The following is a 25,964-nucleotide window of genomic DNA, read 5'->3' on the forward strand; positions in this document are numbered from 1 at the left end:
TTATTTATTACTTTTTGTAACACACGCAAAGATTTGACACAATAAAATGCAGGTTATGACTCCTTACTCTTAGGCAACTATATAAACATAGCATTATTCTCGTACGTGAGTTTCATCAAATTTTTAAATTCCAAGTTTTAATTATTTCTAATGATTAAAACTAAATAAAGAATTGACAAATGATTGAAATACATAATTTACTTTATAAAATTGACTACTTGCATAAGGAATAAAGTTGTAATATTTAAATTCAGTCCACTTTATAACAACATATATAATAATAATTTAGTAAATATTCCTTTATCGTATTATGATCGAATTATTATTTTTAGACTCACTTTTACAGCTCAATTAAATATAAGTTTGAAGAATTAAATATGATAAAAAACGAGACATATGAGTTTTATTTCTTAAAATTGATCAAATTGCAAACCTTTATTTTTGGAGAAAGTCAAAGAAACAAAACGCATTTGTAGTTTTTAATAATCATGTTAATGCTTCTACAATAATATTAAATTATTATTATTTTAAAATTAGCGCGTTGAACTCATTTGAAGTAGGCAAGGTAAGATCTGTTTATAAAGCGGACAAATGTCACTCGCGCGCACTTTTGTTTGCGGACAAAAGTCATTCGTTTGCGATTATTTGCATCTGGCAATTTTCATGGCCATCTTGATTTTGATATCAATTCTAACTGTGATGCAGATTTTGACTGAACGTAATAAATATATTTTTGCGTGTAATGTAATTGTGCTCGAAAAGTTATATGTTGATAATTCTGGACCGCTCTTCTATAGGAATTACTTCAAGATTCGATGATAAATTTACGCTTGAATGCTGTAGCAGATTGAAATTGCAAAATGCCCACTGAAACGACCGAAAACTACTGTGAAGACATGGTTGTCCATCAAACTCAAGAAATTGAACAACAATTCATTAAAGGTATGACTATTCCGCGATGCATTCTTTTTATAATAGATTTAACGATTTATTTCGGCGCAATATACTAATTGCGGTATATTCTGTCTGCTTGAGTTGTTCCAGAAAACCAGGTAGAACGCCTTCACTTATCCCGATGCCGACGCTGTGTTCTTGAGCTTGGCCACGAATTTACATAAAAAACTTTAATCGTAAAGATATCTTAGTCATAACTAGGGAATTTGCATGAAAAGATAGTTCATATTATTCTATCAGCGTTCATACAATATTTACAACTTATTCCTTACTTTGTAATAAATATCAAATGCAATAAATATGATTAAGAGGTATTTCATAAAGATTTGTTTTAAAGAAATCAGTTTTTCGGTCTGAAATTAATTTTGAAAACTTAACAAACTACATGCAAGTTCTCCATAATGTTTAAATTATGAATGAAAGAAACAAACTATTTGAAGATGATCCACAATACTTTCACTATTTAAGAACTTTTATGCTTTATAATTTTTTCCATATTTTCATAATGACTACTATATAGTTATTTATAATGACTACTATATAATTATACACACCGTGTTTACAAATGTGAAGTAAGTATGTGCTACATGAGCGAGTTAAATTTATATGATGTTTCATGAGATTGGTAACCGGCAAGAGTAAATTTTAGTTAAAATAAAAATCATTTATCATATTAATGTTTTCAAAAATTGGCTAGACATTTAGTAATAAGTTTTTTAAATCTGTGTTTCACTCGTCGTCTTATATAATAGATAAAATTTCAGTTATAGATTAAGTAATTTGAAGTATTTTGTGCGCTTGTTTTGTATTTTCAGGTTAACATCTCTTTCTAAAGATTGGGAACTATCGCATGTACACTCCATGATTCATACTAAATCACCATTGATAAGTTTAGTGGCAATTATAAATGGTGCAAATATCTACATAATACCACAATTTTATTTGTTTTAAATTATTTTTTTTGCATTTTATTTCAAATGATTTAAAATGCATTCATACATCATTTTGTTGATTAAATAATGCAGGTATTTGTGGTTTTTTCTATTTGTTCAGATAACTGCCTGCTTCACTGAGGATTTGCAGATGCTACAAGACTTCTACAATAATATTGTGACTATTGTGAGATCTCCATTATGAAAACTCAATTCCAAACATTATAGATATATATATATATATATATATATATATATATATATACACAATTATTTCTCAATCTGGGTGTTCGTGAAAATAATTTGACAGATAAATTATACATGAGAGCATTTAGAGTTAAATTTATTCGAACAGTCTATTAAATATTATAATTAGTGAAAAATAGTAAAGATATAAACCATTATTTATCATTAATATAATTGCATTATGCACATAAAATTTATTTACATAAGTATAACAGAATTATATTTAATTTACTGTTATATGTTTTCTTAAAGATATCCTTTGAAACAAATTTCATATGAAAGAGATGAAGGGGAAAATTATTTTATATATTCGGTAAATATCTAGTTCAATTCATGGGATCACTATTTGTTCATTATTATTTTTGGAAACTTAATAGTAACGTGCATTCCATTTTTCTGACTTCAGTTTGTGATCTTATTACTGGTCTTCCTAAACCGAAGTATTTGCTATAGTAGTTAATCTGAGAATAATATTACAATCTAATATTTATATCTGAATATGGGTGGTTTTCGTTAAATCATTCCAGGAAATATTTTGCTTCAGAGGTGATTGCTAAAACGTTGGTGTAACCGATTTGTTTACTCTCTTCCCATGCGGATTTCATTCATGTTTCAATGTTAAAATGGTGATGAATCCAATCACTATGCAGGGTAATTTAAATTATTAATGTTTTGTTTGGGTTCAAGTTGTATTATTTATGTTAAATTAAAAAAAAAGTTTATTACTTTTGTGATGACAAGTTTTGGCTTACACTATTTTATTTTATTTTAGGACCTGCGCTGCCTTATCTTACTAGCCCTTTGTATGATATTCAGCAAACTGGAGAAGTTATTTTAGGTAAGTCTTTCATTTTTATTATACAGTAGTATAATAATCTAGTTAATTCTATGCTATTCAGATCCAGGATATATTTTTGCATATCATAATATTTTACAAAATATCTAATTTAAATGTCTATAATTTCATATTGATTTTTTGTAATTATAGTTAACTTGCTAAAACATGTTAATATGAAATAAATTCATAATTATATAAAACTAATTTTTATTTATCTTGATTAATGTTATTCAACCTTTAATTTGTTATATCACTATTACATAAATGTTTTTTTTGCAGGTTTATTAACCGAATCCATATTAATGTTTGATTTACCCAGAATTACATAAATGTACTAATAGTAATTATTATAAATTATATAATTATACAAATTCAGGACTAATTTAACTATCTATAATGTAGTGAATTGCTATACTTAATTAACTTCCTGAAGAACATTTAGTCTTTTTGCGAAAAAATCCTATTTGCTAATTTTGTTTTCTCGACGTTTCAAGTCATTCTGAATCGAATGCCAAAAAATTTGGATAAAGTATGTGTGTGTGTGTGTGTGCATGTGAGCAGATTTTTGAGCTTTTATCGATGTTTTCTCGAAAACAGCTATATAGTTTTCAAAAATTTAAAAGCCCTTCAACGAAGTTCCATAAGAATTAGCGTTTGCCATTTGGCGACGATCGGCTGTTTCTTTGTAAATATCAGAAAAGTGTTAAATTTTTCTATCTTCTTTCAGCCTATAATCTTGAATTGAATTGATTTAGAAAATTCAAAAACTATTTGAAAGTTATTGGTTGAGAATCGAGTTGACTAATTTTCTAGTTTCTAATCAGAACCAGTGCCGAACATCTATATACAGTGTTTTGTAGGTAGAGCTACTAATTAGTAATTTTAGCCGACACTTTGTTAAAATACATTTCTAGACAATGAAATAGATCAAATGAATTTTTTGAACAAATTAATTTAATTTATACAATTACAGATATTATAAGTATGTTTGAATGAATCAATTGGAAATCGTATTGATCTTTTTTTAATGAAAGTGAAAATGTTGTTTTTGAAATAATAGTTGAACATTTTACTAACATATCTGTATCTCAATCCTTATTGATTGAAGTTGATTTTGTATACATATTGGGTAAGTATATTCAACTTGCCTTGGCAAATTGCTGCTTACTAGTTTTTGAATGTGAACAATTTAGTTACTTGGGTATATTGCAAAACTGTATGAATGTGGAAGAAAAATATATATCTGTTTTTTGCAGGTCCTGGAGCACACAGTGGCACATTGATGTCCATATTGGGTGGTGCACTTCCAAGATTATCTTCTGATCAACATGATGCAGTTGCTAAAGCAAAGAAATATGCAATGGAGCAAAGTATTAAAATGGTCCTGATGAAGCAGACCCTCGCTCATCAGCAACAGGTATTTTTGATTAGGAACTTTAATAATTCAGAAACATATTTTTTTTTATAAATATCCAACAATAATTTTATTTTCATGTTTATTTTAAATAAATAGTAATTTCATTATATTTAAACGATTTGAATTTATTTTAGCAAATGGCAAGTCAAAGGACACAAGTGCAACGGCAACAAGCGTTAGCATTGATGTGCAGGTAAGTTGAAACTGATTTAAGTGTAATTGTTAAATATCTGAAATGAAATTTATCATAAATTGAAATATTTTTTTTTGCAAGTTTTATCTAACTTACATAAATATCATTATCGATTTATCATTGTTGTATCATTAACGATTTTTGTTAAAATCAGAAACATTTCACTAATCTTATGGTTTGAGTAAAAAAAATCATTTTCACTTAATTCTTTAATATTTAACCATTTTTGTTATAGCTACATCTACTACATATGTATATATATATATATATATATATATGTATATAATATGTGCGTGTACATATATATTATTTTTTCATAATGCAAATTATCAGATTGATGCTAGTTCTTCTTCTTCGGCATTCTTCAATACATTGTTTAAGATCTGTTCTTGAAGTTCTTGGTTTACAAGATAACTTGATAAAATGCTTAAATCATAGCATGAAGAAAGTTCTAGTAGCATAGATGCTATATTTTCTCTCATTGTTAAAATATGGTCAATAGCTTGATCCAATGTTGCATCAAGTTCTTTAATTTTTTTCTCCATTTCCTCATAGAATTCATTTTCATCTCTATCTAATGTCATGATTTAGAAATTGTTCAATCTTTTAATACTATACTATATTTTGAACTATACTATATGTTGCTTCTGTCAAAATGAACAATTCAAAACCAATATGGTGGTAATGCATAATTAATTGATTTCCATCAGATCATATTTTTTATTGTTTTAAATGTGGAGGCCATGCGTAATCAAGTATTAATTTTCCAGGGTTTATGTTGGTAGTATAAGTTTTGAGTTGAAAGAAGATACAGTCAGGCAAGCTTTTCTACCATTTGGCCCAATAAAATCAATAAATATGTCTTGGGATCCTGTAACTCAAAAACATAAGGGTTTTGCCTTTGTTGAATATGAAATTCCAGAAGGGGCACAGCTGGCTTTGGAACAAATGAATGGCGTCATGATTGGAGGACGGAATATTAAGGTGGCAAGTATTTATTCTGAGATAAATAAAATTATCAGACTAAGAAAATATAAAATTTTAAAGCCCTTCTTTCTAAATATATATATTGCATCATATTGACAATTAAGTATTACCTTTAATGCAAATTTGTAATGATGAATTTATTCAGATACTGTTTATCTATACTTGTTTTAAACATTGAACTTCTTTAAGTATTTATACTTGGGTTTTTATTTTTTAAATTATTCACTTTGAAAAGTCACTCAGCCGCTTTCAAAATATTAATATATTTGACTTTTACTACTATTTTTTTTTGTATTGTCATCTCAAATTGTTGGATAATTGTTTTCAATATTACTTTACTTTATATATAAGGTATTATTAAAACAATTATCCAATAATTGACTTTAATAATTTGGCTAAGTGTGCTTTGAAATATTGTTCATGCAAGCTCTGCTTATGAATGAAACGTAAGTTGATCATATAAGCAAAAAAATGAATTGGATATTTTTTAAAATATCTAATAAAAAAAAATTTATTATTATTTTGAGAATACTCACAATTGTAATAAGCACATGAAATAAATATTGATATTTCGATTATATCCAATTCAGATACATTTGTTATAAAAAAAAATTACAAATTTATAAATTCTCGATGCTATCTCGTTTCAGATATTGATCCATTGTCGAACTTTGTAAAATAAATATCAGTTCAAAACTACCTTTATATTGAATAATATTGACTCTAGAAGGACGGCACTAAATAACTGACTCATTTGAGCTACAATAATTAAATTTTTGGTGGCCAGAATATCAATAATAATGCTATGCAAACTATTTTCTTCTAAATTATTTTCTATTATAAAATATATCAACTTTATATACTACATCGGGTATTTATGAATTTATTACTTTGTTTCAGGGTTCGGAACCACAAAATTGTTTGGTTGAGGTTCAGTAGTTGAAAAATTCGGATTATTTGAAACTTAAAGCAATTATAAAACAAAACTGAAATTTATAAAAAAATTATTGATGCCTGGGCAATGAGTCAAATTATCAAGAGCCGTTCTTCTAGCGTGCCAGAAATTGCTACTTATAAAAAACACTTTGATTCAAATATAAACATGTAAATATTTTGTCTCAATATTATTTTTCTCATTTAAGTGAAGTGATCTTTGACTGGTAAGTTTGATTGTATAACATTTTTATATCAACTATAATTATAGCATTGAGATTTTATGATTGGTAACATAAACTTTAAAATGATAATGTATTTCTATACAGGTGATGGTGTTGACATCTCTGAATTATTCTATATTTATTTCATGCAGATGATTATTTCAATTTTGATAATAAATTGAGAATTACAAAAATATTATTTACTTCAGCATGTTAGTTTAATAATGTATGCAATAGGATTGCAGAAAATACCAATAAACCTACCCAAATACACATCTATATATATATATATATATATATATATATATATATATATATATATATCTTGATATTGTTTATTTCGACTTTGAAACATATTGTTAAGGTTTTTCAGACACAAGTCGAAAAAATAAAAACACAAAGTAAATATAAAATCTCCTACAATATGTTTTAAGCTATTATACTATCTAAATACAGCTAAATCTAAATACAGCTAAAATACAAAAAGAGTAATAAAATATAGTAACAAAATAAAATAAAACAGAATTAAAATTATACGTACCAAACCAGTTTAAAATTAATTTATATAAAATTTGACAATAAATAACATCAATATTTTATTCTAAAACAAAAAAATATGTATATATATAAAATTTTAAAAATAAAATCAAGTAATCAAAATATTTCGAATTCTGAAAAAGAAGAAAAGAAAATATCAAGTGGTAAAAAATTGTTGAAATCTTAAAAAAATCAGACTTACATACATTAATTAAATTTTGATAGCTGTCGAAAAACAAAGAAGAAGAACTTGTCTTATTTACACAATGTGAATTTAAAATAATGAAAACAGATTCGACAAACTTTCTTAGGTCAACATTTTGTTCAATATGTAAAATGATGGAATTGTTTAAATCAAAAGTGTGTTTAAAATTTTGCATATGGTCAGATAACATTGTTTTGTATTGATTTTCATTTTTTGAATTATAATTATGTTGAAGCATTTTTTTAGGTATTGATTTTTAAAATTATATATATACATATTTTTTTGATTTTAGAACAAAATATTAATGTTATAATTATTTATATAAAATAATTTTAAACTAGTACGTATAATTTTAATTTTGTTTTATTTTGTTTTGTTACTTTATTTTATTGCTCTTTTTGTATTTTAGCTGAATGATGAGCTAGTATAATAGCTCGAAACGTATTAAAAAAGATTTTATATTTGCTTTCTGTTTTTATTTTTTCGACTTGTGGCTGAAAAACTTTAACAATATGTTTCAAAGTCGAAATAAACAATATCAAGATATATATATATATATATATATATATATATATATATATATATATATTTTGTAGAGTTTCGAACAAGAATCCAAAAATAATAAAAATAAAAAAACAAGAAAAGTTTTTAATAAACAATTTCTTTATTTAATTATTTGTTTACTGTCGACGTTTCGGAACTAGGTACGTTCCATCTTCAGGACATATGTCCTCTATGAAATTGTTTATTAAAAACTTTTCTTGTTTTTTTATTTTTTATTATTTTTGGATTCTTGTTCAAAACTCTACAAAATATACACAAATCCAAGATTCTACTATTATATATATATATATATATATATTAGGGTGGTCCTTAAAATGGTCATTTTCGAATTTCCTTGCTCCCAGGGGCTCAAATGGTTCCAATTAGATAAAAAACAATTCTCTGAAAGTTTTAGCTCTTAATATTAACGTTTAGATAGAGCGCAATTCAATCAAAGTTTTGTATGGAAATAGCATGCAAAAATTTTCAAAAATTTTAAAAATGTTTTTTACATGTAATTTAGCGAACCAATGAATGAATAAAACTCATTCATTTGTCGCTAAGTTATACCTAAAACATTTTTTTTAAATTTTCAAAATGTTTTCCATGCTCTTTCCATACAAACTTTGATTGAATTGCGCTCTATCTAAGCGTTAATATTAAGAGCTAAAACTTTCAGAGAATTGTTTTTTATCTATTTAGAACCAGTTGAGCCCTTGGGAGCAAGGAAATTCGAAAATGACCATTTTAAGGACCACCCTTATATATATATATATATATATATATATATGCAATACTTTTTTTCTTTTTTCCTGCGGTGAAAAATTTGTTGAGAAAAAAATCAACAGATATGCATCCTGATAATAAATAGAAAGAGGGCTAAGATATGTTTTTTAAAATAAGTTCAATAGATCAGTATGTTTCGGGTCCCAATTTGACTCTTCTTTACATAGAATCAAAAACAGAAACATGTCACAGAAATTATTACTTCGCAACAAAGCATGTTAGTGAAAAAATAAGTAAAAATGATTAAAACTTGGAAAAAGAAATAAACTAAAAATAATTTATTTTTTCACCAACAAGCTTTGTTGTGAAGTAATAATTTCTGTGATATATTTTTGTTTGTGATTAGTGTATTAATTATGCTTTGTTTCCACTGAAGAAGAGTCGAATTGGAACTCGAAGCACATGGATCTATTGAATTTATTTTAAGAAACACCTTAGGACCTTTCTATTTATTATCTGAATGGATGTCCCTTAAAAAAGCTTTCTGTTTTATAAATTTGAATTTATAAAATATATTTGAAAGTAGTGAAATTTATAAGCTTATTTTTATTGTTTTGTTAATATCTTGCTCATTTTGTTTGTTATTGATAAGATAACTTTAAAATATAAGGTTATAGAAATATAAATAAATTTACTGAAGTTGCTGAATAAAAAGTACCGATATGCACAGAGAACCAACGATAATGTGATTTAGGTACTTGTGGCTGTATTACATATACCCATATGTTTAAACTTTGGCTGATGTTAATAGGATTTGTAATCTTAATATGTACATAGTTATTAATTTTTTCCCAATACTTGTTTTGTGATAGCTGTTATATAATTACAAGTGCAGTTTTATAAATTATTTCTCTTACTTCATTGTTTAACTATACAGGTTGGCAGGCCAAGCAATATGCCCCAAGCTCAACAAGTCATTGACGAAATACAAGAAGAAGCTAAAAATTACAATCGGATATATGTTGCAGGCATTCATGCAGATCTTACAGAAAATGATATAAAAAGGTACGACAACAATTACTATGTTTTTTTTTTTAATTTTTAATAAATATTATTTTCTGAAAACTTCTAAAAGTTCTAAATATTTCCAGAAAAAAAAACATTGTAGATACTGTATAATTTTCAGAAAACTTTTTTGAAGAAAATTTATTAAGAAAGTGTAGTAATTATGCAATATATGTATTATACTTAGTAATTTTAAAATTATTTTTTTATAATATGGAGGATTACATCACCTACAAATTTATAATACAGTATTTGCTTCAAGATACATTACTATTTCTACATTATTTACTATGATCACATTACAATTGTAAATGTTTATTTGTTACATATAAATCTTATAGTTATTATGCTTCAATTTTACTTTCAGTGTATTTGAGGCATTTGGACCAATAACTTATTGCAAATTAGCTCAAGGCAGTTCAGCCCATAGACATAAAGGTTATGGATTCATTGAATATGCTACTTTACAAGCTGCTATTGAAGCAATCAGTTCAATGAACATGTTTGACTTAGGAGGCCAATTTTTAAGGTAAACATATGTTAAGATTTTTAATTTTACACAAATTTATTTAACAACATTACAATGTTTAATTATTAAGCATATCCACATTAGCTTTGTCTATTGCTGCAAAACAATTAATCAATATTTATTTGTATTAAACTTTCACATTAATAAATTTTATTGCGTCAAGAGTGCCAACAAAATGGACACTTAAGATACTAAGCAATTCACCTTCATTATTTTATGATCAACTTATTTAAAAGAACAGTTGTCATCAACATCAATTGTTTTGAAGATTGGCTGGGATGCTTCTTTGTAATTTCCCAATGGAGATACTTTGATTTGCTTGCTAATAGAAATTCTCAACTTATATTTCAAATCACTTAGTCAAATTTGATTAATAGTTCAGTCATTATAGTAAGTTCACCTCGGAATTCAAGATACCCAGCTGTAAGTCTGTAAATACTTGTGTATTGACATCCTAAAAGTTGTCTCAAAACCTACATATGGTTTTGACACCCTACCATATGTAGGTTTAGAGACAACTTTTAGTGTGTCAATATACAAGTATTTGCAGACTTACAGCTGGGTATCTCAAATTCCGAGATTCTTACCTAAAGTTAAATGACTGGACTATAATCTAATTTAAAATATTTCTTTGAAAATTAATTTAATTTATTTTTGTGAGTTAATTTTTCCATGTAAGTTAGCATGGTAGATTTCATACATTTTGCATTAAGGTATTATTATATTTTGTTTAAAATATTTTGAGTTTAAGGGAGTCTTCCTGTGTCATGGCCTGTTTTTTAGGGATATTTTAGGATTTTTTTTCTATGACCAGTAAATATTTAGAGCTTCAAGTTTTTTATCATTTATTAACACATATTTGGACAGTCTAAATATAAAATTTCAGCTAAAAATATTCAGTCAAAATAGAGTTACAGCGCTCTGAACACCCCCACCTCGAAAAAAAGAGCTCCCACTTCCTCCACGATTCCGGCTGATCGGCTTATCTGAAAAAAAAAAATAAACGGCGTTTTAATTTGTAGGCTTAAAAGCACGGAATGAACTACAATCAAATGAATATAAAAGAAATTGGATGTTTTATAGACATTTGAAATAAAAGTTGCAAATTAGTCGTTTTTTTTTTTGTTTTTTGCTATAAAAAAATCGAAGTTTTGAAAATTTTTGATTGATAATAGTTCATTCCATGCGTTTAAACATATTGAGTGTGCCCTGTAAATTTCAAGTAATTCGGTCCAGCCGTTTCTGAGATACAATGGAGGGAAGTTTGAAAAACACAGTTTTGAGAAAAACGCGTTTAAAGATAAAATGATCTTGTACTATATAATATATGTATACTTTTTAAATGGCTGTAACTCAAAAACTATTTGAGATATCGATTTGAAATTTTAATATGTTATTTTTAAAGGTGTAATCTACCGAAATATGAAAAGAAAAAAAAAATCGATTTTTTCAACTCATCACATAGGAAGACCCCCTTAAGATACTAAGCAATTCACCTTCATTACTTTATGATCAACTTATTTAAAAGAACAGTTGTCATCAACACCAATTGTTTTGAAGATTGGCTGTGATGCTTCTTTGTAATTTCTCATTGGAGATACTTTGATTCGCTTGCTAATAGAAATCCTCAACTTATATTTCAAATCACTTAGTCAAATTTGATTAATAGTCCAGTCATTATAGTAAGTTCACCTCGGAATTCAAAATACCCAGCTGTAAGTCTGTAAATACTTGTGTATTGTACCCTAAAAGTTGTCTCAAAACCTACATATGGTTTTGACACCCTACCATATGTAGGTTTAGAGACAACTTAGTGTGTCAATATACAAGTATTTGCAGACTTACAGCTGGGTATCCCGAATTCCGAGATTCTTACCTAAGGTTAAATGACTGGACTATAATCTAATTTAAAATATATCCTTGAAAATTAACTTCCCGTAGGGTAAGTTATTGTAATGGGCCCAAAATTTTTACATTTCTCGACGTTTTGAAGGTTTCTGAACATTTTGGCATACCACAGAAAAAAAGGATGTGTGTGTATGTGCGTGCGTGTGAGTGTGTATGGATACAAACGATTTGAATGGTTCAAAAAACATTCGATTCCTATTGATAGGAAGATGTGCTGATTAGTTTTTGGCAAAGGCAGGTCCAGCAGACGGAGCAAAGAGTGCAGAAAATAGAAATCGAGTTTTTGAGAGATAGGAGCATCCGAAAGGCAGGTCCAGCGGTTTCGGAGATACAGAGCTAAATGTGCAAAAAAAATGTCAGTTTTTGAGAGAACTAAGCGTCCGATTTGAATGATTCCAAAAACTTCTTGCTTGTTTTAGCAAAATAATTGATTTTGAAAAAAAACATTTTTGCTTAAAATTTTTTAATTTTTTTTTCCAAAAAAATTTTTTTTTGGTATATCGAAGATAATTCAGATTTTTATTTTAATTCTGTTCTAATATACTATAATATAATTTGAATGACAAATAATTTCAACTTTCCAATTTAGTTTATATAATTCTTACAAATATTGGACAATGTTACAATATTTATAATAATCTGTTTTAATACATTTAATATTCCTCGAACATTTCGTTACGGTACGGGAAGTTCCAGCAATTTGCCTTAAGGCACGATGCCATACGCCCCACTAGTTTAATTTATTTTTTTGAGTTAATTTTTCCATGTAAGTTAGCATGGTAGATTTCCTACATTTTGTTTGCATTAAGGCATTATTATATTTTGTTTAATATATTTCGAGTTTAAATCCATTTATCCAATCAATTGTATGTGTTTTATCTTCATTAGAGTGGGACGTGCTATAACGCCACCGAACGCTCTCATGGGACCGACAACTGGATCTATGATGCCGACTGCTGCTGCTGTTGCCGCAGCTGCCGCCACAGCTAAAATTCAAGCGATGGATGCAGTTGCTAGTAATGCTGTCGCTTTGGGGCTGCCGAGTTTGAGTTCTTCACCTACAATTCCGTTATCAGTGCCGACGATAGCGGTGCCGCCTATCGCAACGATAACGCCATCAGCTCCCGTTGCTATATCCGGTGCTGTTAAGTTACCAGGTGTCGTCATACCGCCGCCAGGTGTCGTCGTACCTCAAGTCATACAGGTAAATTACTAAAAAGTAAAGTTTTTATTGTTATTAACTTTTCGAAGGAGAAGTCTGTTTTCGCCAGAAAATCCGATTTGCTAATTTTGTTATCTCGATGTTTCAAGTCATTTTCAACCAAATGAGACAAAATTTGGTAAATGTATTTGTGTGTGTGTGTATGTAGTGTAAATATGTAACCCGTCGACCATCCGTCGACGTTATCTCAAAAACGACTGAACCGATTTCAAAAATTTAAGTTATTCAATGTAACTCGAAAAGATATTGTGTGATTTTTGCGCGATCCGTTTTTATGATTAGCAAAAAAAAACTGCAAAAATTATCGTCGGCGATCTATATACCACAATCCTAAATGAACTTTAAAATTCAAAAACTATTTGGAAGTTATTGGATGGAATTTGTGCTAAGTTTTTGGTAGAGATCGGCCGCAATTTTTTTTCGAAATTTTTTGTTGAGATTTTTTTTTGATAAATTTTGTATTGAGAAAGATTTCCTAGAAGAAATAACATGTTAACCCTCTATGGGCCCTTGTAACTTTCAGGTCAATTTCCAGTTTATTAAACTTTTCTCAAATAATTACGACTTTTTCCATAGGATAGCACGTAAGTTAATTTTATAACCTTGTCAAGACAACCAATATAAATATTTATGAATTTTGCTATACTTTTTAACCTTGAATAACAAAGTAAACTGACAACAGTACAGATAAACGAATCAATTAGTTCGAAGTTATATTATTTGTGTTTCTGATAGTAATTACGGAACTAACTAGTGGTGAATGGCATCGTGCTTTAAGGGGGTATTCTAGTGTAGAGCGATGAATTTTAGGTCATTTTTAAAGTGTTGTAAAAGAAAGCAATGAATGTTTTTACTATCCATTTTTACCACTTGTTTATTAATATTATAAAATAAAAATACAATACAATTTTTTTTAAAAAAAAGTTGAAAATTGAAGAAACTGGCAGCAAATAAAAAGATTATAATATATAGTTTATAATTATAATGAAAGATTACAGTCTACAATGATGTCGCAATCGGCCGAACTAGCGATGAATAAAAAAAAAATTTTTTTGCAAATTGGCGACTGTTTGAAAAAAAGTGTCTTTTTTACTGTTTTTTGAGTTTCTCGAATTTTTTAAATATAGTAAAAATTCGAATTTGGGGATGATGCTAGTTCAGGCTACAGATAGGTCTATAAACAAGACTCTCTGAACATTTCAAGTGAATCGGTCGAGTAGAACTCGAGAAATCGTATCAACAGTACTGAAAAAGTCTGTTCTGAGAAAAACGCATTTAAAGTTTTGCTTGAAGTTTTTTGCTGTCAAAGTCATAAAATGATATGTTATGGTATACTTCTGCTTCATGCATCGGACCTTCTTCTACTTCAAAAAAACTATTTAACCCGGATTGTTCAATCCGGGCGTTGTCTCGTCTTACGGCAAATGAGTTTCTGGCCCAATTTGCATTACCACAAGGGTCATCATTTTTGAAATCGGAAAGAAACCTTTATTGAATATGCAAACAGCAATAAATGTTGCTTTTCAAATACCCGAGATTGGGAATGAATATGTTTTGGCGCGAAAATCCAAATCAACGAGTTTAGAGATTCATTATAGTTCTGAGTTTCTGAACCTACACATCGAATTAATAATTCATCTGACGATAGACTGTCTTAAATTAGTCTAATGACTTCCTAATGCCAATCGTTCAATAGTAAGTAAAATATATTATATATATATATATATATATATATATATATATATATATATATATATCTCCGAAAATAATTCAAATTTTCAAAAACCATCTCGTACCCATATTCATAGTTAAACTTTGAAAATATGAAATAAAAGAAAATCGATTTTTTGGAATTTCTACACTAGAATACCCCTTAAGGCAAATTGCTGGAACTTCCCGTACCGTAATGAAATATTTTTCAAATACTGTAACTTATTTATGTTTACAAAAATCTAAATAAACAAAACTTCGAATTCAATCGAATTTAAAATGAAGGACATTGTCTAATATTTATAAGAATTATATAAACTGAATTGCAAAGTTAAAATTATTTTAAGTATATATAGTAAGGTTTAGAACTTTAGCTACAAAATAAATTAGCTCGATTTATTTTCATTTTCATTTAAATTAAAACTCGATTTATTTTCGATATTCAAAAATAATTTTTTTTTAGAAATTAAAAAAAATCCCAAAAGCATTGAATCATTCAAATCAGATGCTTATTTCTCTCAAAAACTGCTATATTTTGCACATTTAGCTTGGTATCTCCGAAACGAGTGGACCTGCCTTTTCCAAAAACTATTCACCACTTCCCGTCATTACGAAATGAATGTTTTTTTGGATCATCAAATTGGATGCTCCGTTCTCTCAAAAACTCGATTCCTATTTTCTGTACTCTCTGCACCGTACTTCTGAAACGGCTGGGACCTGCCTTTGCCAAACACTAATCAGCACATTTCCCTATCAATAGGAATCGAATGTTTTTTTAACCTTTCCAATCGGTTCCAATCCGTGTGCCCGAAAAGGTGGACGAAAAAATTGCGGACACACAAATCACACATGATCAAACACAACATGATCCAAAAAACATTCATTTTGTACTGATTGGGAGGAGAGGTGATTAGTTTTTGGCAAAGGCACTTCAAGCCATTTCGAAGATTATAGAGTTAAATGTACAAAAATTGCAGTTTTTAAGAAAACTTAGCATCCAATTTGAATGATTCAAAAAAAATTTGTTTTGACAAAATAATTGCTTTCGGAATTTTTTTTTCCAAAATTTCATTTCATTTATGTTTCGAAATTTGAATGCTCTTGAATGCAATGTTTTTTATGTTCAACGCAAAATGCGAACTGTTTTGCCACGCATAAATTTTTATACACTTTATATATAGGTCGGTTTTACTTGAAAGTCCTCTAGTTAATATACTATAATAAAATTGCTTAAACAATTTTAATTTCATTTATATATATAGACTCTTAATTACTGATTTTTGTTCCTCTATTTTTCTAGATTTAAAGCAAAAATTCGGCCTATAGAGGGTTAAAATAGTACTGTTTATAGTTGACGCCCCCACATAAAAAAATGAAGTGTTTAACGGATTAATTTAATAAGCACAATTAAAAATATTATAAGTATGTTTGAAATACATCAATTAGAATTCATATTGATTAATTTTTAGTGAAAGTGAAAATTTTAATTTTAATAATTTACCTAAATAGCTGAATTAAATATACCTATCGGGAAATTCATACAATTTGTTTTAAGGCAAAATATCTTCTTAATTTTAGCATATAAATGAAGTTCCTAGATGTTACATAGTTGAACGAACTTTTTTCTGAAACGTGCAAATAATCGACTTAAAATATAAGAATTGAGTTTAGCGTTATATCTTTTCTATACTTATATCTTTTTTTGTATTATTAATGGCGCACTGATACGAATTTACACCACCATATACAATGGCTCTATAAGATTTAATGAATTTCAAAGTTTAATTCAGATGTGAAAAAAAAAACAGAATAAATATGAAATACAAACACATATTCATAGTACTCACACACACACACATCATACACATCTTTTACAAATTAGTCTCAATTTGAGACCCTCTCAAAACATTCTGAATGACTTGAAAAGTATAAAAAAAACGTGTCGGTGTCATTCATTTTTATGGTTGATATAAACACTAATCATTATATTATTTTGGTGCATGTCAGATTGAATTTTACGGTTTATTAAAATTGCATGAAAAGCTTACAAAAGTGTACAGATAATTAAATAATTGCTTACAAAAAACCATACATAATCGAGATTCTAATGTGCGTTTGTAGAATCAAAAAATGTCTTACATTTCAATCAAGATATAGAAGCGAATATGGAATCGGACAGTAAACCATCAGAAATCCCAAAACTACGAAAGACCGTTATTGGATCCAGCAAATACAGCAAGATACCTCGCGAAGAAGGTCGGACCAATATGTTTACATCGGAAAAGGTCTCGCTGCGTTCAACTTCATCAGTTTCTGACTCAAGACAGGAAGTAATATCATCTAGTAATAATGCATCTACAAGCCTCACTCAACCACATTCTGATGTCAAGAAACCTCCTAATTCATGGCAAGTAGTCAATTTCAAAAAAAGAAAAACTTCATTTGAACCATTAGGAATAGATGTCAAAATTCAAAACAGATTTTCGGCCCTTTCAACAATAGACACAGCTAATGACGACAACTTAGTTAAACCGGCCCCAGTCAGTAAGCCCCCTCCAATATTTATTTACGGAGTTGACGATATTAATGATATGTCTAATCAATTAAATGAAATAATTCCGCATGATCAATATTTCCTGAGAAGTTTGGCTAACAATACATTTAAAATTCTATGTAATTCTGTCGACCATTTTCGAACTTTATCCAGACATCTAAAAGAAACTAATGCCGTATATCATACATATCAATTAAAAGAAGAGAAGGCTTATAGGGTTGTTCTTAGAAATGTACACTTTTCGACAAGCACAGATGCAATTAAATTAGAACTATTAAAACAGGGTCATGTCGTACGTAATATCCTAAATATTAGACATAGAATAACAAAAGAACCTCTTAATATGTTTTTTGTTGATCTGGAACCAAATAGAAATAACAAAAATATTTATAACATTTATAAATTATTCAACTGCATAATACGCGTCGAACCACCGAGAAAGTCCAACAACATTATACAATGCACTCGCTGTCAACTCTTTAATCACACCAAAAAATACTGCAATAGACCATTTGCTTGCCTAAAATGCGGTGACAATCATAATACTAACGCTTGTACCAAAGATCCGAATGCTCCGGCATGTTGTTATTTTTGCGACGGTGCTCATCCAGCTAATTATCGCGGTTGCTCATACTTCCAAAAAATTAAAGAACAAAGAAACAAAACTCCAGTAAATCAATCATTCATAAATCCAAATCCAAATAACCAAAATTTTAAAAATTCTAATAATTCTAATTCTAATAATAAAATAAACAACATTTCTCCGGCCTTAAATCCAACAATTCAAAATTCATCCTATGCAGACATTGCAAAAAACAATTACTCTGCTTCTAATCATTCACCTTCAAATCCGGATTCTGATTCTCTAGCAACACTTATTTTAGAATTTAAAAATATCTTCAATCAGCTTTTGCAACAGAACACCATAATAATAAATATGTTATCCACGTTAGTCAACAACAAAAGCAATGGCAAAAATAATTAAAATTGCTGAATGGAATGCCAACGGTTTAATACCTCACAAAAATGAAGTAGAATGTTTTTTAAAGTTAAACTTAATAGATATCTTATTAATCTCAGAAACTCACTTCACTGAAAAAAACTACTTCAAAATTTATAACTACACTACTTATAATTCAAATCACCCAAGTGGCAGGGCTCGCGGCGGTTCGGCTATATTAATCAAAAATAATATAAAGCATTTTGTTCTACCAAATATTTCTGATGATTTTCTACAAGCAACTCAAATTTCTGTTGAAACAAATTTATATAATTTTTGTGTTTCTGCTGTTTATTGTCCACCAAGATTCAAAATTTCTTGTGCTCAGTTTTCTTCATTTTTCTCTCAATTAGGTAATAAATTTATCATTGGTGGTGACTTTAATTGTAAACATATTGCCTGGGGTTCTAGACTGACTACAGCCAAAGGAAAGATTCTTCATGCAGCCATAGGGCAAAATAACCTCTCCTTTGTTTCAACTTGCAGTCCAACTTATTGGCCTTCTGACCCTACTAAAGTTCCAGACCTTTTAGATTTTTTTATTGTGAAAAGTATTGATCTTTCAAATCTCAATGTTGAATCTAGTTACGATCTCTCTTCAGATCATTCTCCAATACTTGTGATGTTTAGCACATTTCCTACTCCAGTTATCAACAATCATATTTTACACAACAATCTTTCTAACTGGATTCAATTCAAATCCATACTTGATTCAAAATTATTTCCAAAATCTAGGCCTACAAGCGTTATTGATATAGAAAATAATATAGATTATTTTTCTGAGATTGTACGTGAAACAACCAAGCAGATCACCCCGAACATTATTCCAAGAAATGATAATCTAATAATTCCGCAAGAGATTAAGAAGCTAATTGCACAGAAACGAAGAGCAAGACGTACCTGGCAACATTCTCATCTACCAACGGATAAGACATCGCTCAATCATCTCAATAACACGCTGAGGAAAAAAATGAAAGAATGGAAGAATTGTACATTCAGGTCGTATATATTGCAGCTAAATAGATACGATAATTCCATATGGAAACCAATCAAAAACAAAAGTAAACCCCTACAACAAAACCCTCCTCTGAAAATAACCAACCAAAACGGATTCATTTGGGCAAAAAGCAACGAAGAAAAAGCGGAGGCATTTGCTGATCATCTAAGTAGCATTTTTAGCGCTCGAAATATTTCCCAGAATAATTTAATTAACAATTTCGTAAATCAACCCATACATTCTACACCGTTAGGACATTTTTCACCAAATGATGTCTTATGTGAAATAAAAAGGATAAAAAATAGATCTTCGCCGGGTATGGATAAAATTACTCCAAAGATGTTAAAAGAATTGCCTACAAAAGGTATCTTATATATAACAAATATTTTCAACGCCATACTTCAATACAATTATTGGCCCACAGCGTGGAAGACTGCAGAAATTATTATGATCGCTAAACCAAACAAAAACCATCACACTGCTAGTTCATACCGTCCTATCAGTCTTTTATCGATATTATCGAAAATTTTAGAGAGACTTTTGTTGCAGAGATTGTCAGAAGATCATCCGAATGATAGTTGGATTCCTCACCATCAGTTTGGCTTCAGAAAAAATCACTCTACAATTCAACAATGCAACAGAACGGTGTCTCGTATTCTTGAAGCCATGAATAGAAAGGAACACAGCGTAGCCGTATTCTTAGATGTTAGTCAGGCTTTTGATAAGGTTTGGCACTCAGGACTCCTATATAAAATCAAAACAACTTTTCCAAACTACTTCAATATCTTAAGCTCATATTTGCTTAATAGAAAATTTAGAATCAAAATTAAAGATGTGACTTCGAGCATCAGAAATATAGAATGCGGGGTACCACAGGGCAGTGTGCTAAGCCCTGTACTTTATCTTCTTTTCACAAACGATATGCCCACAGATGATCTTCTAACCATATGCACTTACGCCGATGACATAGCAATTATTTCATGCAATTCCGATATAAGAACAGCAACTTGTCAGTTACAAAATTATTTATCTAGTCTTGAAAAATGGTTTTTAGATTGGAATATCAAAATCAATATCGAAAAATCTCAGCACATAATTGTTTCTCTAAAACATCACAACAGTCCACCTATCATCATGAACAATTCAATAATTCCACTATGCAATTCTGTTAAATATTTAGGCATGCACATTGATTCGAAATTGACATGGAGAACGCACATTGAATATAAAAAGAAACAAATCCAACTGAAAATAAAAGATTTTTACTGGCTTTTTGGGAGGAAATCTGAAATCTCTCTCGATAACAAGGTACTTTTGTATAAAACTATCATAGTGCCCATTTGGACTTATGGAATCGAACTATGGGGTTGCTCATGCAAATCTAACATAAACATCATTCAAAGGTGCCAGAATAAAATTCTGCGTATCCTTACTAATGCGCCTTGGTATATTTCGAATTTTTGCCTACATAAGGATTTGAAAATCTCAACAGTCAACGAAATGATCAAGATTAGAAGTTCATCTTTTAACAACAAATTAATCCAGCATACAAATCCTACAATTCAAGCGATTCAGAGACCGATAAGAAGATTGAGCAAGAAATGGCCTTCCGATCTACCAAACACCTAGCCCAATGTCTGCACGCGTCCTGACGTAGTACGCGGCATACATCATCACGTCATCGTTCATTTATGTTATTATTTTTGTATTACTGTTTTAATTTAATTTTTATTTTAACTTTTTTCATTTTATATTCAATGTATTGCATTTTTTGTTTTTTTTGTATTTTTTTTTGCTCATATCAATTTTGTAAATAAGACATTAAAGTCTTGATTAACAAAAATAAATTGTAACAAAAAAAAAAAAAAAATTATATTATTTTGTAGTGAAAACAAACTTCTCTTTAAACTTATTGTTCTTTCAAATAAATATAACTCATTATTCCTTCAAATAAATTTAAATTTTTAGCCTCCAGGAATTGTGACGCCGACATCGCAACCAGTTATAATTCCAGTATCAGTATTACCTAATTGTGAATCTTCTCCGACGATGATATCAACAAGCTCACCTGCCACAACAGCCGCATACACAATAACTACACAGAACAATGAAGCCAGGTGAGATTTTAAAAAAAGTGTAGCAGTCATGAATTTAAATTATAAAAGTGAAGTCAAGAACACACCAAAACCAAAAAAAAAATGGTTAGGCTTAAAATATACTTTGAACCTTTTAGAATATGAGGAAAAATTTTCATACCTAAAACTTTCTTTTTTTAACTTCCCGTAGGGCAAGTTATAGTAATCGCAAAAAAATCGAAAATGAAAATTTTTATATATCTTTACGTTTCAGAGGTTTCTGAACATTTTGGCATACCTTAGAAAAAATGGATGTATGTGTGTGTGTGTGTGTGTATGTATGTATGTATGTATGTATGTATGTATGTACGTGTGTGTATGTATGTGCGGATACAAATTTTCGTCGACGATTTCGGGAACACGGATCAACCGATTTGAATAATTCAAAAAACATTCGATTCGTATTGATAAGGAGACGTGCTGATTAGTTTTTGGCGAAGGCAGGTCTAGCCGTTCCGAAGATACGGGGCAAAAAGTGCCAAAAACGGTACCTTCGTTTTTAAGAGAACGGAGCGTCCGATTTGAATAATTCAAAAAACATTTTACTTGTATTGGCAAGATGTAGAATTGATCAAATTTTCATGAAGGCAGGTCTAGCGGTTTCGGAGATCTAATGAAAAAAGTAAAAAAAATGCCATTCGGCGGTTAAAAATGATCATTAGACATATGCACATCAAATTATCAGATATTTTATAGAGATTTTAACAATAAGTATAATTTTTTTTACATTTCTATGGGTTCCGTACCAATGCTTATGCGTCAGACGGCGACGCGGCACTTGCGAGCTTCGACATTTCGTCTCTTTGCAGTTCAAGCAGTGCGACTGCTTTGAAAAAAAGTTCAGAATTTCCAAACTATGTCAAAATGAAGAAAACATTTTTTTCAAAAAATTTTTTTGTTTTAAAAAAAAATTTTTTTTTTCTCAAAAAAAATTTTTTTTTTCTCAAAAAAAAATTTTTTTTTTTCAAATGAAAAAAATTTTTTTTTCAAAAAAAAGTAATTTTTTGTCAAATTTATAGTTTCTCAAAAATCTATTTTTTTGAAGTAAAATTTTTTCAAATCAATCGTTAAAAATAATAATTTTTGGTACGGGAAGTTCCAGCAATTTGTCTTAAGGCGCGATGCCCTAATTGCCTTAAGACAGAATTCCACTTACAGCTAGTTTTTACTTGTAATTATGAGCTTTTACCCATGCGCGTCGGGCTGTTCCGAACCGACACCACTCAAATATATTAACAACTAGCTGTAAGTGAAATTCTGTCTTAAGGCAATTAAGGCATCGTGCCTTAAGGCAAATTGCTGCAACTTCCCGTACCAAATATTACTATTTCTTCAAAAACGATTAACATTTTTGAAAAAATTTTACTTCGAAAAAATTAGATTTTTGACAAACTAGGAATTTGACAAAAAATGACTTTTTTGATTTTTTTTTTTTTTCGAAAAAAAAATGTTTTCTTTATTTTGACATATTTTGGAAATTCTGAACTTTTATCAAACGTACTGCTTTAACTGCACACAGACGAAATATCGAAGCGCGTAAGCGCCCCGACGCCGTCTAATGGATAAGCATTGGTACGGAACCCATAGGAATGGAAACAAAATTTTTATACTTATTGTTAAAATCTCTATAAAATATCTGATAATTTGATGTGCATATGTCAAATGATCATTTTTGACCGCCAAATGGCTCATTTTTTTACTTTTTCCTCCATATCTCCAAAGTCGTTGGACCTGCCTTTCCAAAAATTTGAACAGTTTTTCATTTAGTCAATACAAATAAAATGTTTTTTGAATTATTCAAATCGGACGCTCCGTTCTCTTAAAAACTGAGTTACCGTTTTCGGCACTTTTTGTCCCGTATCTTCGGAACGGTTAGACCTGCCTTTGCCAAAAACTAATCAGCACGTCTCCTTATCAATACGAATCGAATCTTTTTTGAATTATTCAAAGTTGATCCGTGTTCCCGAAATCGTCGACGAAAATTTGTATTTGTTACTTTAAAGTACAATAATTAACTATAAATAACTATCTTTAATATCAAGATTTTTTTACTTTTCTTTCCGCCCGAAAAAAATGGCAAAAACATGTTTTGTCAATAGATTGTGTTTAAATATGTTTACAGTTTCAAGTACTTAGCATACTCTCTCTTTCCCTTCAACAGATGAAAATATTGGATTATCTTGTCCTAGAGTAGCCACACATTATTATGCAACACATATTATACACTTCATAATTAAATGAGACAATTTCAAAATGGGCACAAACTTGTAATTTGTGTTATGGAAACCGTCAATCCTTTTTAAGAATAGAAGTTTACTATTTACTTATTAAACTGCGATATTATTAATCATTTGGCATAGTCTTTTAAATAAAAATATTTTATTTTTTTCTAAATCTTGACTTGAGTTTTTTGATATATTATTTCACTATTGTTTCAGAATGGCGCAAGAACGCCAACAAGAAGAACTTCAAAAAAAACTATTAGATGAAACTGAGCCACAAACTTTACAGCAGCAAGAAACAATGTGCATAAAGGGTCAAAGTGCACGGCACTTAGTTATGCAAAGGCTCATGAGAAGAGTGGATACAAACGTTATAATTTTAAGGAATATGGTAGTAATTCATTAAAAGCAATATATTTTTTTAATTTAATATTTATATATGTATATACATATATATATATATATATATATATATATATATATATATATTTTGATGAGTTATTTAGATCGGGCAGTAACACCAAGTAAAAAAAAAACTAAAGTATTTTTTGAAATACTTTATTCATCCATCTATCGATGGTTTCAGACTTTTTTCTTTCATAAATACTTTTTTGTGATATGAACATACTTCGCAAAAATTAAATTGAACAAAAAATTTAAGTACATAAAAATTTAAATCGTGCTAAATGGAATAAAATCGTGTAAAAAAATTAAAAATATTCAATTTTCAAACTGTGTTATATCAAAACCGTGTACAAAAAGACCGTGTAAAAACAGTCTTAGGTGTATATATATATATATATATATATATATATATATATATATATATATATTATCAACGCCTATGCCGTCTGTCTCATGGCAAGTAATAAGTTCAAGTAAAACTTTTAAGCATAGGCGCACATCATCAAACAATTCACTTGAAAATTCAATAAAAGTTTCAAATAGATTTGACATATTAAATTTGACAACTGAAACATCAAATTCCAATATCGTAAATCAAACATATATATGTGTGCTTTTTCTTTTCACTCTAGGTTGGACCAGAAGATGTGGATGAAACATTGCAAGAAGAAATCCAGGAAGAATGTGGAAAGTTTGGATCTGTCAAAAGTGTAATTATATATAATGAGAGGCAGTCAGAAGCTGTAGATACTGATATTCTAGTGAAAATATTTGTTGAATTTAGTTGCATGAAAGGTAAAAATTTATTTTAAAATGATAAAATAATTATATTGCAAAACAATGACTTGAGAATGTCGAATTTCTAAAGGTTTAAAAAATATTAATTTATTAATTTTATTTAATTTTTTATTTAAGTGTTTAACTTCTTAATTTAAATTAAGAAGTTATATACAGTTAGGCCGAAAAAAGGCGCTTTTTTGATCATTTTTTCTGAGAAAATTTTTAAATCCTTTGAAAAACAAAACTATACACACATAACGGTATCTTTTAACTGTATTTTAAAAAGAGCCGAAGTACTAACTAATTTCATCCAGCTCAGCCATGTTTTCCTTTTCAAATTTGCGTGCATCTTCGAAAATATTCGCCGGAATGATTGAAAATTTCTGTTTTCTTAAATATATTCACAAAATAAAAGAAATCGATTTTTAGAAACCCCTAACAGTAGTTGAATGAATCACTTGACTTATTATTAATCCATATTTTCTTTAAATTATTTCAGAAGCAGAAACTGCTAGAGATGCTTTAAATGGTCGTTATTTTGCAGGCAGGCAAGTCAGTGCACAATTATATGAACAAGCTTTATTTGACCATGGTGACTTTTCAGCGTAGTGTTGGATGTTTTATAATATTAATACAAATAATGTTACATAAAAATGTTTTAATTATTTTAATTTAATTTAAATATGTAAATAATTTTGTAAA

General features: G+C 28.9%; 1 protein-coding gene across 2 annotated transcripts; it reads left to right on the forward strand.

The window, feature by feature from the left end:
• The first annotated feature begins 689 nt into the window (after positions 1-689).
• Positions 690-25,964, forward strand: LOC113384587 (poly(U)-binding-splicing factor half pint-like). Of its 2 annotated transcripts, none has more exons than XM_026622327.1 (12): positions 690-942; positions 2,905-2,970; positions 4,227-4,387; positions 4,522-4,580; positions 5,351-5,567; positions 9,673-9,800; positions 10,168-10,329; positions 13,126-13,441; positions 21,689-21,837; positions 24,294-24,468; positions 25,115-25,277; positions 25,762-25,964. In XM_026622327.1, exons 1-12 carry the CDS (start codon positions 861-863, stop codon positions 25,869-25,871), a joined length of 1,788 nt encoding a protein of 595 aa, XP_026478112.1. In that variant the 5' UTR covers positions 690-860; the 3' UTR covers positions 25,872-25,964. The 2 variants fall into 2 exon arrangements, with proteins under 2 accessions (XP_026478112.1, XP_026478113.1); XM_026622328.1 differs by having other exon boundaries at positions 5,351-5,564.

Source organism: Ctenocephalides felis, unplaced genomic scaffold (genome assembly GCF_003426905.1).
Source record: "Ctenocephalides felis isolate EL2017-DRISC unplaced genomic scaffold, ASM342690v1 CF-g0.4_SCAFFOLD_03571, whole genome shotgun sequence".
Classification (NCBI taxonomy): Eukaryota; Metazoa; Arthropoda; class Insecta; order Siphonaptera; family Pulicidae; genus Ctenocephalides; species Ctenocephalides felis.

Coding starts and splice junctions, on each gene's coding strand:
- LOC113384587 (XM_026622327.1), top strand. CDS start 861: ATGCCCACTGAAACGACCGAAAACTACTGTGAAGACATGGTTGTCCAT. Junction 943..2,904: donor TGAACAACAATTCATTAAAG/GTATGACTATTC, acceptor ATTTTATTTTAG/GACCTGCGCTGCCTTATCTT. Junction 4,581..5,350: donor GCGTTAGCATTGATGTGCAG/GTAAGTTGAAAC, acceptor TTAATTTTCCAG/GGTTTATGTTGGTAGTATAA.